This window comes from Strigops habroptila, chromosome Z, assembly GCF_004027225.2.
Source record: "Strigops habroptila isolate Jane chromosome Z, bStrHab1.2.pri, whole genome shotgun sequence".
NCBI classification, from domain to species: Eukaryota; Metazoa; Chordata; class Aves; order Psittaciformes; family Psittacidae; genus Strigops; species Strigops habroptila.
The window spans coordinates 100,906,840-100,922,905 of NC_044302.2; the positions used below are offsets into that span (position 1 = coordinate 100,906,840).

Genomic DNA, 16,066 nt, shown 5'->3' on the forward strand with positions numbered 1-16,066 from the left:
CCCTAGAAATCTTGCAATATAAATAGGTAAGATAAAGAATGGGTAGGAGATATATTATTATGCCATTTTATGGGAAGGAAATTGAAGCATAAAAGCATTAAATTATTTATCCAAGCTCCCTCTGGAAGTCTGAGCCAGAGCCAGGATTGCTGTAACCTGTCTTTCTGTGCACTGTTTCTCAAAACAAAAGGTTGAATTTCTGTCCCTGTTGAAGTCAATAAGACTTGCTTTTTAGTTCTGTGGATGCTATCATTTCACCTAAGTGCATAGCGGGGCCTTCAGTTCTTATAAATGCTCTTCCATTCAGAGTGGTTTTCCTTCAATTTTTCGGACCTCAAACGAATGCAAGGCATGTTTGAACACCCAGAAACAGATGGATTTTGTAACAAAAGCCTTTTTTCTGAATGAATTTATCTCAATGACTGCAGAATATGTCTTTGTTGATGGTATTATTTTAGTGTTCGTGTTTGCACCCCCTATTTGCTCTCAAATAGCTTATTGACATCAGTGAAATCTTACTAAATTTTGATTCATGGAGAGATCTTCTCCCCAGTGCAAACTATTACAATAGACTTCTTCCTCCATCCGCAACCCTGTGGCTTACCTGCCACAAATACAGCCCATCAGTACAGTGTAAAAATAATAGTAGGAAACTTTTTAAAATGTTCTCTTTCTGAGTTTAGTAGCAGGGCGAACAGGTTGGTTACAGACGTTCAACTCCTAGAAGTGTGCACTGAGATATATACTGAAACATAAGAACGTCAAGCAAAATAAGGATGGGAGTGAAAATGTGGGTAAAGAAGGTACTTTTTAAGATTTCTGTATTAATGAGGTGCCTGTGTTGGGCGGCTTCTGCTGCACATTTCTGGCCAAGGACTTATTTCGCAAGAGTATTTTCAGTTGGAAGAGACCTACAACAATCATCTAGCCCAACTGCCTGGCTTCTTCAGGGCTGACCAAAAGCACAAGCATGTTGTTAAGGGCATTATTCAAATGCCTCTTAAACATTGACAGGCTTGGGGCATTCACCACTTCCCCAGGAAGCCTGTTCCAGGCTTTAACCACAATCTCTATAAAGAAATGCTTCCTTGTGCAGTCTAAACCTCTGCTGGTGCAGCTTTGAACCATTCCCATGTGTCATAGAATCACAGAACGGTTTAGGTTGGAAGGCACCTTAAAGCTCACCCAGTTCCAACCCCTGCCACAGGCAGGGACACCTTCCGCTAGAGCAGGTTGCTCCAAGCCCCTGTGTCCAACCTGGCCTTGAACACTGCCAGGGATGGGGCAGCCACAGCTTCTCTGGGCACCCTGTGCCAACGCCTTACCACCCTCACAGGTAGAACTTCTGCCTCAGAGCTCATCTCAATCTCCCCTCTGGCACGTTAAAGCCATTCCCCTTGTCCTGTCCCTACAGGACCTTGTCCAAAGCCCCTCTCCAGGTTTCCTGGAGCCCCTTTAGGCACTGGAGCTGCTCTAAGGTGTCCCCTTCAGGAGCCTTCTCTTCTCCAGGCTGCCCCAGCCCAGCTCTCTCAGCCTGGCTCCAGAGCAGAGCTGCTCCAGCCCTCGCAGCAGCTCCGGGGCCTCCTCTGGCCTCGCTCCAGCAGCTCCACGTCCCTCTTGTGCTGTTGCCCCAGAGCTGGACCAGGACTGCAGGGGGGTTCTCCCTGTAGACAGCGAGAATCCCTCCCTCAATCTGCTGGTCACTGTCACCCTGTCACTGCATCCCAGGATAAGAAGGTAACACCATACTCCCATCTTGCTTTTTGGTCCAGATTTGGATCGCTGGCACATTCAAGGTCTCTGGCGATGCACAGGTCCCCTTTTCTCTCCAAACCCCTGCCCCTCTACAGCAGAAGTGTGGAAGAGGACACATTTCCAAACATCCTCTGGTAGAAGCAGCCCCGAAGAGACATTTTACATTCACTTTGGGTTCACATCTGAGCCACCTCCATCACATCACTTGGTAGTACTATCCCTGGTCCCACATTCCTTAACAAATCAAAGAATACTAGATTCACATATCCATCTGTGGTGCACAGCTGAGCACCATGTGAAGAGTTAAAAAGCAAACTAATGAAAACTGTATGACTCTGTGAAAACATAAAGGACAGCTACTTCCAAAAGCTGTCTCCACCACCAGCTCTTCTGGATAGCACTGGAGGCATCTGGGGCAGTCCTGTCAAATAACTCTTATGTCTTCAGAGCGTGTCCAGCGTGGGTAAGCAGGTTTTGCTGAGTTAATAATTACACTGTTCTCTGAAGCTGCATCTTTCTGTGCAGCATGGAACCAGATTTTAATGAAATATCGTTAAAGCTGTTAACTACAGAGAAAGATGGGAGGGGAAAAATCAAAGGCACAATCAAAGCATGCACTCTATTATCAATAACTGCAAGTGGCTTCATAAACGTTTTATGTTTTAAATGTTTTCAGTGCAGATCAGCACAGAACCAGCTGTTTAAACGAAAAGTGAAATGTAATAACAAGAACATTTTAATCATTGTATCTCATTATAGAGAAGAATGAATCACCAGGAAAAATGTTTTAAAAAAACAGATTTCATGGTGGAGATGGCTAGCCTGACACAGAGCTGGAGGCCAAGAAAGCCTAATTTAGGATTAACAGGCGTATTCCTTTAAAAGAATTGGGCTGAGATAAGTGGTTTTGTTTTCCTTATAAAAGCATGGTGATGGTACATCCTCTCTCCTGGGAAGGTTTAATGTGTTCTTATACTTGAAAGGATTCAGGGCATGAATGTCACACTTAGTCCAGGAGACCCATGGCCATTAGATGGGAGATTGGTTTGGACTGGGGGCAGTAAAAGTCAAGACCTCTGGGACCAGAATGAGAGAGAAAACAAGTAGGACTGTGATCTTTTCACCTCATATTTGGGCGTTCAACTTCAAGACAGCTTCAATGTCATCTTTAGGACTCTGCCTTCTTGTCCACAGGCTGTCATGTGTAATTCTGCATCAATACACTTTAAAACCCAAGGCTGGAGCCCATCAACAGCTCTGAAAGAAGGCCGGTGTCTTGTGATACAGCTTGAGGTGATAGTCTTGGAGTAACTGACTCTTTATGTGCCAGAGCTGTGCTCAAGGAGTTCAGGTTCTCCTCTCCCTGGCCTCCAATGGAGCTTTGGTATGAGCCAGATTCCCACCAGCACAAGCAGGCTGGCTGGAGGTGCAGAAGGCAGAGCTTCAGAAACTTAGAAAAATGTCAGATTTGAGAGAGATGCTTGTCATGTTTAGGCAGTTGCCAAGCAATTTCTGACGTAGTTGCCTACATTCCTATTTTAGGCACTTTTATCTTGCTTATATCTTATTAGCTATTATTATCAGAAATTTGACTAAACAATACCAAAGAGGAAATGACTGTGTGAGAACAGTGAAGCTCATGAGAGTAGATATTGTGTTCCTGCAGGTTTTAAGGAGCCGTTGATTATGTGGACATCTGGTTTTAAGCAACTGAAAATGAGCAGGGTCAATACCAGAATCTCTCCATGAGGAGATGTTTTTACTGGCATACAGAGATGCCTGTCCTTTCTGCTCCTACAGTCTTAGATGCCTCATACCCTACAAGTTGCCAGGTCTTCTCAGCAGCTATTGCCCTCTTCAATCTGTGGAGCCCTCCTTCTGAGTTCCTGCAGGTCTGCTGACCCCAAAGTCAAAGCTGCATTGACTTATCTTGCACTCTGGAGGTATGAATCTAAGTGCTGTTTCTCCAGCCAGAGGCTCTCAGCTTGCCCTGTGTCTGTGGCGCACCAGCAACCAGGGCAGGACATTTATTGTGAGGGTGCTGAGGTGCTGGCACAGGGTGCCCAGAGAAGCTGTGGCTGCCCCATCCCTGGCAGTGTTCAAGCCCAGGTTGGACATAGGGGCTTGGAGCAACCTGCTCTAGTGAAAGGTGTCCCTCCTGTGGCAGGGGTTGGAACTGGATGAGCTTTAAGGTCCCTTCCAACCAAAAACATTCTGCGATTTTATGATGCTATGTGCAGCACTGCTGTGTAAGATAGAGAGAAGGAATGAGCTGTGGGCGTTGTCTGGAGGCACTTCAGCTATTGCCAGCTGAGCATGACCTCTTTGGTTTTATGCAGACTGCTGGCAGATGAGCTTCAAGTAAGCCCAAGGTCTGTCAAATTTGAGAACTGTTGGGAGATTAAAAGCAAGACATAACATTTCCATAGGGGACAGCCCTCTTGGCTGGGGTTGGCTTAGACTGGGAACAACAGTATACCTCAGTAATGAATATGTTAGGAAGACACGTAGTTATTTCTGCAGTAGTATACACCTAAAATCAAGGTATATATCAGGCGCCTATGGTATCATCTCTAAACCCCAGTAACATTGGCTTTTGGGACAGTGTGAGGCATATTCTTACAGCTCCGTGTGAATACAGCTATTCACCCTGGTAACACAAGATCAGCCACACTGACAGCTAACATTAGCAATAGCAGAAAAGCAGTTCATGCATATTTCTAAAATCAGTATTGGATTCAAAAAAACAAAAACATTCGACCATTTGTGACTTTGGACCTGATTGCTTTTGCTCTGCTGAATAGGAGAGATTCCACCAAATAACCCCAGAACTGGCAGTTGTGAGAGCAGCATCGAGCTCTTTGCGAGCAATTGTTGTAGCTTGTATTTATGCAACAGTCTGAAGTGCTGACCCAATCTCTTGTGGGTGTGGAAGGGTATTCTTACAGGAACAGTGATTTTTTGAATATATCGAAGCATTATGTGGAGCCCCCAGCAAAAGAAAAAGCGTCAGTCGTCTGCCTGCCCTCTTTCCTTTATCCTTTTTTCTTAGTGAAAAAATGCTGTTAGTTGTAAAAGACTGACTTTAGAAGAAACATGATTTAATGTCTTGTTTTAATGGAATGTAAAGCAGTGCGAGGGCCTGCCTGCTATTTAGAAAAAGAAGAATTTAGGAAAAGATTTAAAACTTAATGCCAATTTTCATGAGATTATTATTTGACAGAAGGGATCAGGAGAGATTATTAAATGCTTTGTGTGTGCTGAAAATACTGAGACCTTAAGCACATTAGAGTGCCTGTCAGAAATATTGAAATAGAATCAAAAGGGAAGCTGGTGAAGGATGGAAAAATATATTAAATGTATCTATGCTGCATCTAAACCTGAAATTACTTTGTGATCAAAGGCTATCTGTGTGTTGCTGACAACATGTCTGGGTGCCGTTCTCCAATGCCCGGCTCTGCAACCCATGTTCTGTGGGAAAGGGATGGATCCAGGGAGTTCACGGTCTGCTATTCATAGAATAGTTAGGATTGGAAAGGACCTTAAGATCATCTAGTTCCAACCACCCTGCCATGGGCAGGGACACCTCACACTAAACCATGTGGCCGAAGGCTCTGTCCAACCTGGCCTTGAACACTGCCAGGGATGAAGCATCCACGACCTCCCTGGGCAACCCATTCCAGTGCTTTACTACCCTCACTGTAAAGAACTTCTTCCTTATATCTAATCTAAACTTCCCCTGTTTAAGTTTGAAGCCATTACCCCTTGTCCTACCACTACAGTCCCTAAGGAAGAGTCCCTGCCCAGCATCCTTACAGGCCCCCTTCAGATACTGGAAGGCTGCTCTGAGGCCTCCACGCAGCCTTCTCTTCTCCAGGCTGAACAGCCCAACTCTCTCAGCCTGTCTTCATACGGGAGGTGCTCCAGCCCTCTTATCATCCTCGTGGCCCTCCTCTGGACTCACTCCAACAGCTCCATGTCTGTTTTATGTTGAGGACACCAGAACTGTACGTAATACTCCAAGTGAGGTCTCACGAGAGCAGAGTAGAGGGGCAGGATCACATCCTTTAAAGGAACACCTTATTGCTGCTCGCCACACACAGAGTTTACCAAAAAGAGCTGTTAGTGTGAAACCGCCTAGTAATGGGGATGTAACTATGCAGAAAGCCTGCTCTAGGAGCTGTAATTCTGCTATCTGCCGAGCACGCAACAGCTTGTGAGTTTGTTTCATGCCAGAGGACACCGCCTATTGGAAGTGAAAAGGTATATTTGGGGCTGAAGATTTTCTGCTTGACCTTTATATTTGCCAGTTATTTGGTTTTTCTCTTCCAGTTTGCTCGAGTTCAAGATGGAGGCACAGACTAACTTAAACAGGGAAAGTTTAGGTTAGATATGAGGAAGTAGTTCTTTACTGTGAGGGTGGTGAGGCACTGGAATGGGTTGCCCAAGCAAGTTGTGTATGCTCCATCCCCAGCAGTGTTCAAGGCCAGGCTGGAGGGACTCTTGGGTGACATGGTTCAGCACGCGGTGTCCCTGCTCATGGTAGGGGGTTAGAACTAGATAATCTTACGGCCCTTTCCAACCCAAACTGTTCTATGATTCTATGATTCTATAGATAGCCTCATCTCCAAACATCAGGTGTCACTGGGGTTAGGTCCAGCAGAGACATGCAGGGAGTGATTTTCTGGGGAAATACTGCTGGTAGTTACAGGAGTTTATTCAGCTGTTTTAGCTCTTTTGGTTTTGTAAGTGATTCAAGCTGGCATTCAAAAGTGTGATGTGACTGATGTGTGATAATTTGCATTCAGGTCCCTTCCCACACTAGCAATTCTGTGATTCTGTTATAACAACAGGTGTCCTAGGATATCTCCCTTAGCACTTATCAGGGGTTGTTTTACCAAATAAACCAAACAAAGGATTTGTTTCACAATAATAAATACATAATAATGGGAATGCCCCATTTCTGGAAATGTCCAAGGCCAGGTTGGATGGGGCTTGGAGCAACCTGCTTTAGTGGAAAGTGTCCCTGCCCATGGCAGGAGTTGGAACTGGGTGAGCTTTAAGGTCCCTTCCAACCCAAACCAGTACGGGATTCTGAGATTCTGGGATTGGTTTGTATTGTCATTTGAGGAGGCGTTATGCGCCAGCATGACCTGGTATCAAGGCTGATCTAAATTTTGCATTTCAAATGATCTTTACTGAAGGCTAAAACTATTGCAAGCCTCTGTATTTTCAGAACTAATCAAACCAGGTAATAGTTTCAAGGATGGGCTATTTTAGTACTTCTATTGATGTTATTTGGTTTGTAAGGTGAGCTTGTTACAGCCCTGCAGTTTCTGTAAATGCAAACACATGAATATTAGTTAAGAGCAGAACTGGGTCTACATATTAATGTTGGAGCTTTTTCTAGTGATACCAAACTTCTGAGGGCAAATTAGGGATTGCAGATGATGGGAGGTCTCTGGTCCAGCCCCTACCTAAAGCAGGTCGGCTACAAGATCAGCCCAATCAGCAGGGTTTGATGTGAAGGGATGGAGGATGTCTTCTGACCAAATCCATCCTGCTACCAGGTTTCTGGGGCCTTGCAGGAGCAGCTTCATGCCCCTGCTAGATGTGGTAATACCAGCCTAGAGCCCAGCCTCTGTGGGCTCCCTTGTTCATTAGAGCATGCCAAAGAGACTGCTCTTACTGCTTCATCTCAGCCGTCATCTGTGATCCTTCAGGCAGCTAAAATAGAGTGAGCAATGCATAAAGAAGTTTAAACAGATAGCACGAACAGGTTCATGTGGACAATATGAGCAAATGTGCTAAGTAGAAGTTAACAGAGGGGTCTTGAAGACAATTGCTTGCTAAAAGAAACCAAACCCTGCCGCAGCGCACCAAATCAATTTATAATTTGGCAGCACCAAGCTGGTACATACAGAGCTGGGACAGAAACACATATAGCTAACTGGAAAGGAGCTTTAAGCTCTCAGTTGGTGTGTTTATTGTAGTGTGATTGTCGTGTGATTGTAGTGTGCTGGTGTTTGCCTGCGAGTTTTTCTAATGGCAGTCCTTTGCTCCAACTGGTCTTGGATGAACAGGTTTGCACGTTTCTGATTTCCTACTATCACAAAATAAATGCATCTATTGAGTGTTTTAGATACCTGTGCCAATTACTTCGCAGAAGTTCAATTTTAAGATGAAGTTCACCCTCTGAGCCAAAGGCACAGACTTGTAGCATAGCTGGAACAAGCCTTTTTCAGTATTTCGCAGAATCAATTTGATGTGTTCATGGCACTAAATCTGCAACAATTCTTTTTGTGATGTGTTTTCCATGGGTTTATCCATGGGTTTTCTATGGGTCCCTTTTGTATTCTGTTGGGAGTTTCTGGGGGGCTGAAGCTTCCCTGTTGTGGGCACCCCTGGAGGTGTGTCTTGAGCTGGGTTGTGCTGCACACTGGGGTCTGGGTGCAGTGGTGGGTGAATCTGGAACGGGGCTTTCATGCTGTCCTTTCCCTTCTGTGCAGTGCAAGTTCCCGGGCCGGTGGAAAACCTGCGGGCTGTGTCTACCTCACCAACATCGATTCTTGTCTCCTGGGATCCTCCTGCCTATGCCAATGGCCCTGTCCAAGGCTACAGGCTCTTCTGTACAGAGACAGCGACTGGAAGAGAGCAGGTGAGCAATGACCAGAGTGGTTCTTCTCCCACTGTGAAAAGGAGATATTTGGTGTTGGCATCTGCAGGTCTTTAGAAAGGCTCAGAGCAAGAGGTTTTACAGACGAATCCTCCAGATTAGGTAAACTTCGCAAGGAGTAGCGATGAAAGAGCAAACCAAGCAAAATAATTGTCCACCACTATAAAATGGGTTCAGGAGGTAGAAAAGGCAGCCTGTTATATGTCAACCATCTCTCAGCTTTACACTGAAATTTCAGAATAATGCCAAAGAGCACCTAAAGACCTCTTAGACTCCTCTTTTACACTGTGCAGAACCATCACCATACTAATGGCAGTTTGTATATGTGATCTTTGTAGAATATAGATTTTCAGTTGCTGCTTGTAACTTCTTTCTAGTAGGAAGGTAAAATAATACAAATCCAGGCTAGAAATTATGTGTTTTCTCTCCAGACTGGCAGATGCTTATAATAAAAATTGCTGTTGATGCTGTGCACTTAATTGCACTCCTAAATCTGCCATGATCACATGCTTTCGAGGGGCAAACAAGCAACCTTGCTTTCTGAGCAACTGTTCAGACACTTCTCACTGGCCATTTAATAGCCAGGTTTTGATAGGAATGCAGCAGTAGCAGTGGAGATGAGTTGCTGTGGAGCTAGCAGTGGAGATGATGGGTAGAATATGGCCTTAAAAGGTTTCTAGCAAAAAATGCAGCAGAGAAGAAAGTGGAGATGTCTTTTTTCTGACCTGATAGCTCATGATAATCGCAGGCATCAGCAGTCTTGTGGCACATATTTCAGCAGTCCTATGGGAACTTTTATACCATCCCCATTTTTTCTGTGCTTGCTTTATTTTACTTCCTTCTTTGCTCCAAAATTCCCATTTGACTCTTCGTATTTTTCTTCTTTCCCTATCACATACCTGTGGAGTAACAACAACTGGCTTAGCCAGAAAGAAAAAAATCTTTTCTCCTGCCCCCTATGTAACTAAACACAACAGTGAGGTGCAGAAATCCCCTTCGTGCCAAAGCTGTGGGCAGGGCTGTGGATGAGTGCCGAGAACCGAGCTGTAACGAGCCACTCTGTTACAAATTGCCTTTTATATCCACTTAAATGAGGATTTCGCTCTACTTGTCAAAGAGTGAAAAGCTCGCCTCTAATCCGCTCATCCCCTAGCATAGCCACGGTGCTGGCTGACACATTTCCCCTTGGTTTATCATCTCTGTGTGCTAGCACGTGGAAGTGGACGGGCTCTCCTACCGCCTGGAGGGGCTGAAGAAGTTCACCGAGTACACCCTGCGCTTCCTCGCCTACAACCGCTACGGCCCCGGCGTCTCCACTGAGGATGTGACGGTCACCACGCTTTCGGATGGTGAGTGGGGATGGAGGGGGTAGGTTGTGTCTATTGGTTGCAATTATCAGACTTCTTTTGCCACCATATCTTGGAAGAAGCAGCAGTGAAGCGAGGAGGTTATTGAATGTGCAGGACAGAAATAGGAGGTTCAGTACCTGCCTGCAGCAGTACCCTCTGAGCTGGTGTTCATCTCCAATGATAATTGGATTATTTCATTATTCCGTATTTATTTCATTATTCATCCTTATCTAGAGATAAGGATGGTCTACTTCTCTGTTTTCTCTTCAACCTAGGCACAGGTGTATCCTTTGAGCGTTTCAACAGACACTATTTTACTACAGCTGCATCTGAAGAGCCAACTGCCTGGGTTTTCCTTGTGCTTTAAACACAATGATAGCACATGTGCCAGGGCTTCAATCTCTCTCGTCACACCAGCTGCACCAGCATCCTTCCCGAGCTCGTTCTGTGCTCCTGTGGCTCCCAGGCTTCAGGAGATAAATTGACTTGTACCTTGCAGTCAGAAGCACTTAGTTGTGTTTGCTATCATGCCTGACTCCTCTTGCAGTCACTGAGCCTGGTCCCCACACCTGGCTAAAACAGGAATAACTTTATCAGAGTCATTAGAGCTACCTAAGCATACAAATGAAGGGAAAATTCTTCCAGCAGGATTGGCTGGAGGTCACAAAGCAGAAGCCAGACCAGAGACAGGCTCCAGAGGCTTCAGGGATGTGCCAGCTCCTGACAGAGCTCCACAGCCAGAGGGGATTTTTCTGTAACAACACTTTCTTTAAAGATGACATGGGGTAGACAATAAGCTTTTAAAGTGAGGTTTATAAACAGCTGATTTTCCTTCTGATAAAAATTCAAGTAAGTTATTTTTCATTCATACTAATAAAGCAAGGTTTGGAGTTTGGGTGGCCCTGACGTGGGTTTGGATCACTAATTTAAGGTAATTTTCATGGGGAAAAAATGTTTACTGTTACATGAGAGTATAAAATCAGGGAGTAGGCAAGAAATATGTTGCCGCAGTCTTCAGCTAGGTATGTTAAGCTTACTGGGCTTTTCTGTCCTCAGAAATGCAGCAGATAACCTGTGCTAATGAGCAAATCCAGAAACAGAGCCTGGTGTGCACCTCAGTCATAAAAATTTCACTGTTAAGCATAGAACCATAGAATCCCAGACTGGTTTGTGTTGGTAGGGACTTTAAAGTTCATCCAGATCCAACCCCCTGCCACGGGCAGGGACACCTCCCATTAGACCAGGTTGTTTGAAGTCCTGTCCAACCTGGCTTTGTAGATTAATGACATCCTCCATTTTATGACAGAGGAAAAAAAAAAATGGATGGAGAACCAGAGTGACTGAGATTTATCCGTTTATATTTGCAAATATTTATCTACTTTTATTACAAAGTTGATAACTCTCCCTTGTTATTCTACACCAAAATTTTAATAGCTGAAAATTTGTACAAGCTTCAGAATGACAATCTTCTACCTGGTAACCCAGTTGCTTCTGAATGGTACCTCTTATCAGCTGAAAATACCAGTTTCTGGGCAAGGTTAGTAGAAGCTGTATGGATCCCATGAGGGAGCTGGAGAACCTCAGTCCTGTTTTAATCTGTGTTGTTCTGGGCTGTATCTTCGATGGGATTCATCTGCAAGACCCACAGCTCGGCTGGCACAGTTATTGTACGTTTGACACCTCTGCAATATTTTTTTCAACTGCTACTTATGTCTACCCAGCAAATTCAGTTTTCCCTTGTAATAGAGGCTGGATCTTGGCAGAATAAATTACTTCACACTTATAATTATAAAAACAAAAGGAAAACAAGTGAAAATGAATATTTTGCATAATGTATGCAGATTTAATTCACACTGTGAAGTGTAGAACTGCAGCCCTGTGCTCCACTTTGGTTTTAAATGTCACCACCATAAATGAGAAAGGGAAAGATTCTTATTCATGAGTCTGAAAATTATCTTCCACAAGTGTTTCAAACGCTTTACCTGTCTGTGAACAAAAATCAGTGCTAACAAGAAGGTTTGCATGAGACTATTCCAGAAAGGAGGAGTGTGCGTAGGTGCCCTTGTTTCAGGAATCTGGAAAGATATGGTATTTATTTTACTCTGTATTTAAGTAGAAGCCTGCTCTGCAAAGATGTCATTTGGTTACAACTTTCCAGTGTTCCTCTTTTTTGGAGGAGGTGGAAAAGAAGAGAAAATACTTTTAGGACTTTTTACAAGGGCCTGTAGGGACAGGAAAAGGGGAATGGCTTTAACCTGCCAGAGGGAAGATTGAGATGAGCTCTTAGGCAGAAGCTCTTCCCTGTGAGGGTGCTGAGGTGCTGACACAGGTTGTCCAGAGAAGCTGTGGCTGCCCCATCCCTGGCAGTGTTCAAGGCCAGGTTGGACACAGGGGCTTGGAGCAACCTGCTCTAGGGGAAGGTGTCCCTGTCCCTGCCAGGGAGTTGGAACTGGATGAGCTTTAAGGTTCCTTCCAACCCAAACCAGTCTCGGATTCTATGATATCTTTTCATCCTCCTTATTCTGGGTCAGCCTGAAAGCACTTCGGTCTCTTGCATGAAGAAGAACAGCCAAAAAGCCACAGTGAAAGCCTGGCTTTGGCCAAGCCCGGGTGAAGGTGGTAGGGGTTCTAGTTGTCCCAGGGAGGAAAGGAGGGAGTGAAGAAAGCAAGTCTGCAACACTAAAACTTTCTGCAGTTTCCTCTTTAACGATACCATGCAGACCTTTCCCAAGGTTAAGGTTAACTTCTGCTAGAAGGATCCACAATAAAACAGCAAGAAATAACTCCTGCCTGGGCGAGCTAACAGCCTGCATAGAGCAGGGGGGAAGACATTCAATCTGTCCTATTTTATAGGTGAGAGATAAAGTAAGGATAAAAGGAGAAGTCTGTAGTTGCCTGTACACACGTGGATTTGGGCAGGTTTTGTTCCTGCGTCCCCTGCTACCACCCTCCGCATGGAGGAGAGCAGCTCCCCAGGCTGCCCTGCTATGCTATTTCGATTGCAACCCATCCTCCAGCTTAAATTTAGATTTAACAGCATCATCAGGCAGGGAGCACCACTGTTGGAGGGACAAAACCATAATGTGAAGCATCTTGCCTGTCACAACCAGCTCCCTTTGGTTTTTGCTTCATGTTGTCTTTGCATCCCAGCCCATGTAGTCTCTGGCAGTCTATTTTCACATCGGCAGGCAAACCTAGAAGGCAGCCCTTGCGCAAGGAGCTGGGACGCTCCTGTGCTGCTTTTCTGAAAGCTGGTTTGAAACAGCAGTACAAATCAAAAATGGGAGAAAAGTCCAAAGATCAGTCTGCCTTTCCTTTCCTCTTGTAAAAATGATAACATCATTTCTATGTCTGCCTTCCTTGTGAGAGTGTGCTTGAGGTGGTTATTCTTTCCACACTAATCCTTTGCCTTATAGCATACAACAAGGTATGTAGTTGTATTAAGAAAGAAAAAAAAAAAAGCCTGTACTATTAGTTCCTGCAGGTCTGTAGGCAGAAATGGTGCATGAAGCTCTGGGATGCAATCTGTAGTTTGAGAAATGCCCTCCCAGTCAAAAGAATTTCATGTGGCATCTCCAGGTGCAGGCTACAGATCCCAGGCAGCATTCACCAGATCAAGGAACATACTGTTTCTCTAAAGCTTGTTTTTCAGTTTAAAATACAGCTCAGATAATATTTGGCCAAGCTGTGTGCCATTTCAGAAATGCTTTGAGCTATCATGCTCATGAATTTATCAAAATGCATTTAATCCCAGCAATTGGCGGACAGTATTATTTCATGCTTCATGAGTACTTGATCTAAATATAATTTATGTCCATAATCATAACACAAATGTTGGGGGGGGGGTTAAGTAAAAATTAAAAATTGAAGTTCATGTTGACACAGGAGACAGCCCATGAAGTTTTTTAGATGTTGGTTATTGTGGCTGCATAGGAGTTGCGAGCAGGGCAAAGAGGATAAGACTGTGAGGACATTTATGGGAACACGAACAGAGCCCAGTGCTCAGACTCACAAGCGTAGGTATACCAGAGGTGAATGGTGGTGTGGCTGTGATCCTGCTGGGAAATGAGTCTCTTATTGTAACAATCCATTAGCCAAGTCTCTTGGTATAGTGAATTCCCTCCAAATTATGCAATCCATCCTTGCCTGTTTGGAAAAAGTACCAGGCTGTTTCCCTCCTATTCCTCTTCCCCTGCAAGAATTACACAGGAGTTTTCTGATGCAACACATTTTTTGTTTGATGGCTGCAGTTTGTTCCTACGACAGCAAGTCTCGGTTACCTAGAGTACTTGTTTCAGTCATTATTTCATCAGATAGAAACTGAGAGCAGCCCTGAAGAGAAGGACTTGGGAGTGTTGGGTAAGAAGAAGCTTCCCATGACCCAGCTTCAGTGTGCGCTTGAGCCCAGAACCACCCCGTGTGCTGGGCTGCACCCCCAGAGCGTGAGCAGCAGGTCAGGGAGGGGATCCTGCCCCTCTGCTGTGCTCTGGAGAGACCCCCCCTGCAGTCCTGGTCCAGCTCTGGGGCAACAGCGCAAGAGGGACGTGGAGTTGTTGAAGCAAGTCCAGAGGAGGCCCCGGAGCTGCTGCGAGGGCTGGAGCAGCTCTGCTCTGGAGCCAGGCTGAGAGAGCTGGGCTGGGTCAGCCTGGAGAAGAGAAGGCTCCTGAAGGGGAGACCTTAGAGCAGCTCCAGTGCCTAAAGGGGCTCCAGGAAACCTGGAGATGAGGTTTAGGCAAGGGCCTGTAAGGACAGAACAAGGGGAATGGCTTTAACCTGCCAGAGGGGAGATTGAGATGAGCTCTTTGGCAGAAGCTCTTCCCTGTGAGGGTACTGAGGCGCTGGCACAGGGTGCCCAGAGAAGCTGTGGCTGCCCCATCCCTGGCAGTGCTCAAGGGCAGGTTGGACATGGGCTCGGAGCAACCTGCTGTAGTGGAAGGTGTCCCTGCCAGTGGCAGGGAGTTGGAACTGGATGAGCTTTAAGCTCCCTTCAACACAAACCAGTTTGGGATTTTATGAAAAAGGAAAAAACAAATAAGCACAACAAATCTGAGTGCCTTGCCATACGATCTGTCTTCCCATCAGTAAGTATCCAGGAGTGAGGTTTACCTCCCCTACCTTTAGACACCTGGCCCAAGGCAGGCAGTAGGGCTCCTTCAAGTATGTTCAAGGTTTCTTCCACTGCTGAATCCCCCCATGCTGAGACTAAGGGGCTGGATGTGTCTGTCTCTGTTCATTGCTTATTGCATAGCTAACACTAGGTAAAATGAGCTCTTATCTAATTTCTAATGGTATAATTAAGCTGTGAATAATAAACAAAAAACAAATTTTACCAGGCGCATCCAATTTCTTTATTTGATCAAGATATAAAGCTGGAGGAAGTAATTGTAATCTTGCAGGCGCTGGGTTTGCCGGGGAGCTCTCTTGATTGTTATGCAACCCGAGATATTGAATCTGGGTCTCTGATTTGGTAATTCAAAACATCTCCTTGACTGAACAGTGAGCAAGGAATAAAGACATCCAGTATTGCTGTGATTGAGTTCGATGCTGGGTCAGGTCTGGATTTATTTCTTGTTTTGATTGAAGATGAAGAGTGCATCAGTTTTGTTCATGTATGCAACAAAATTGGGAAATGTGACAAGCGTTCATCGAAGAGAAGTAATCAAAGTAATGGAAAGACAAACAAATAGTGGTAAAAAAATAAAAATGAAAATTGAAGAGAAGTTTGTCTGGTAGGGGAATAATGTGCAGTAGCAATAAAATTTTAGTCAGTAACACGAAGGAAAGCTTTAAGGTGGCGATGGCTAAATGTTGTGATGAGCCTTTGTGACCCGTGAGTAAGGAGAGAGAAAAGAGGAATCACATTTGAAAACCTGGGGCTCTGAGCAATTCTGCCTTGCTCACAAACAAGGGCAAATATCCTCCAGTGAAAATAGGTTTTTCTGCGAGATAAAAGTGTTCACCAGACCCAGCGAATTCAGAAATGTCCAAAAAATCTCCATTTTCTCATTCCATGCAATGCTAAGTACATCATAGAGACAGTTTTCCATCTGATATTTTTCCGAATGAAGGGAGTGTGGGCAGTGACATCTTCTCTGTGTTATAGGAGATGAAGTGTTTCACGTACTCTTTGCTGCTGCCGGTACTGTTGCAGCAGCAATGCCTCAGATCAACTTTTCACTGTCATGGGCAGTATGGAAACAAATAAAGAAGAGCCACTGCACTAGAGAAACCAATTCATTTCTAAAGCTGCTAATCTGGAGAGATATGAAAGTGACTGAACAGGGAA

General features: G+C 44.9%; 1 protein-coding gene across 1 annotated transcript in view; it reads left to right on the top strand.

Moving 5' to 3' along the window:
- The window catches only part of DCC (DCC netrin 1 receptor), a 594,156-nt gene that overhangs the window by 427,242 nt on the left and 150,848 nt on the right, over window positions 1-16,066 (top strand). The window contains exons 10-11 of the mRNA XM_030470251.2: window positions 8,265-8,413; window positions 9,642-9,780. Of these exons, the coding sequence (XP_030326111.1) occupies window positions 8,265-8,413; window positions 9,642-9,780 (288 nt within the window). The remainder of the gene's footprint in view (window positions 1-8,264; window positions 8,414-9,641; window positions 9,781-16,066) is intronic.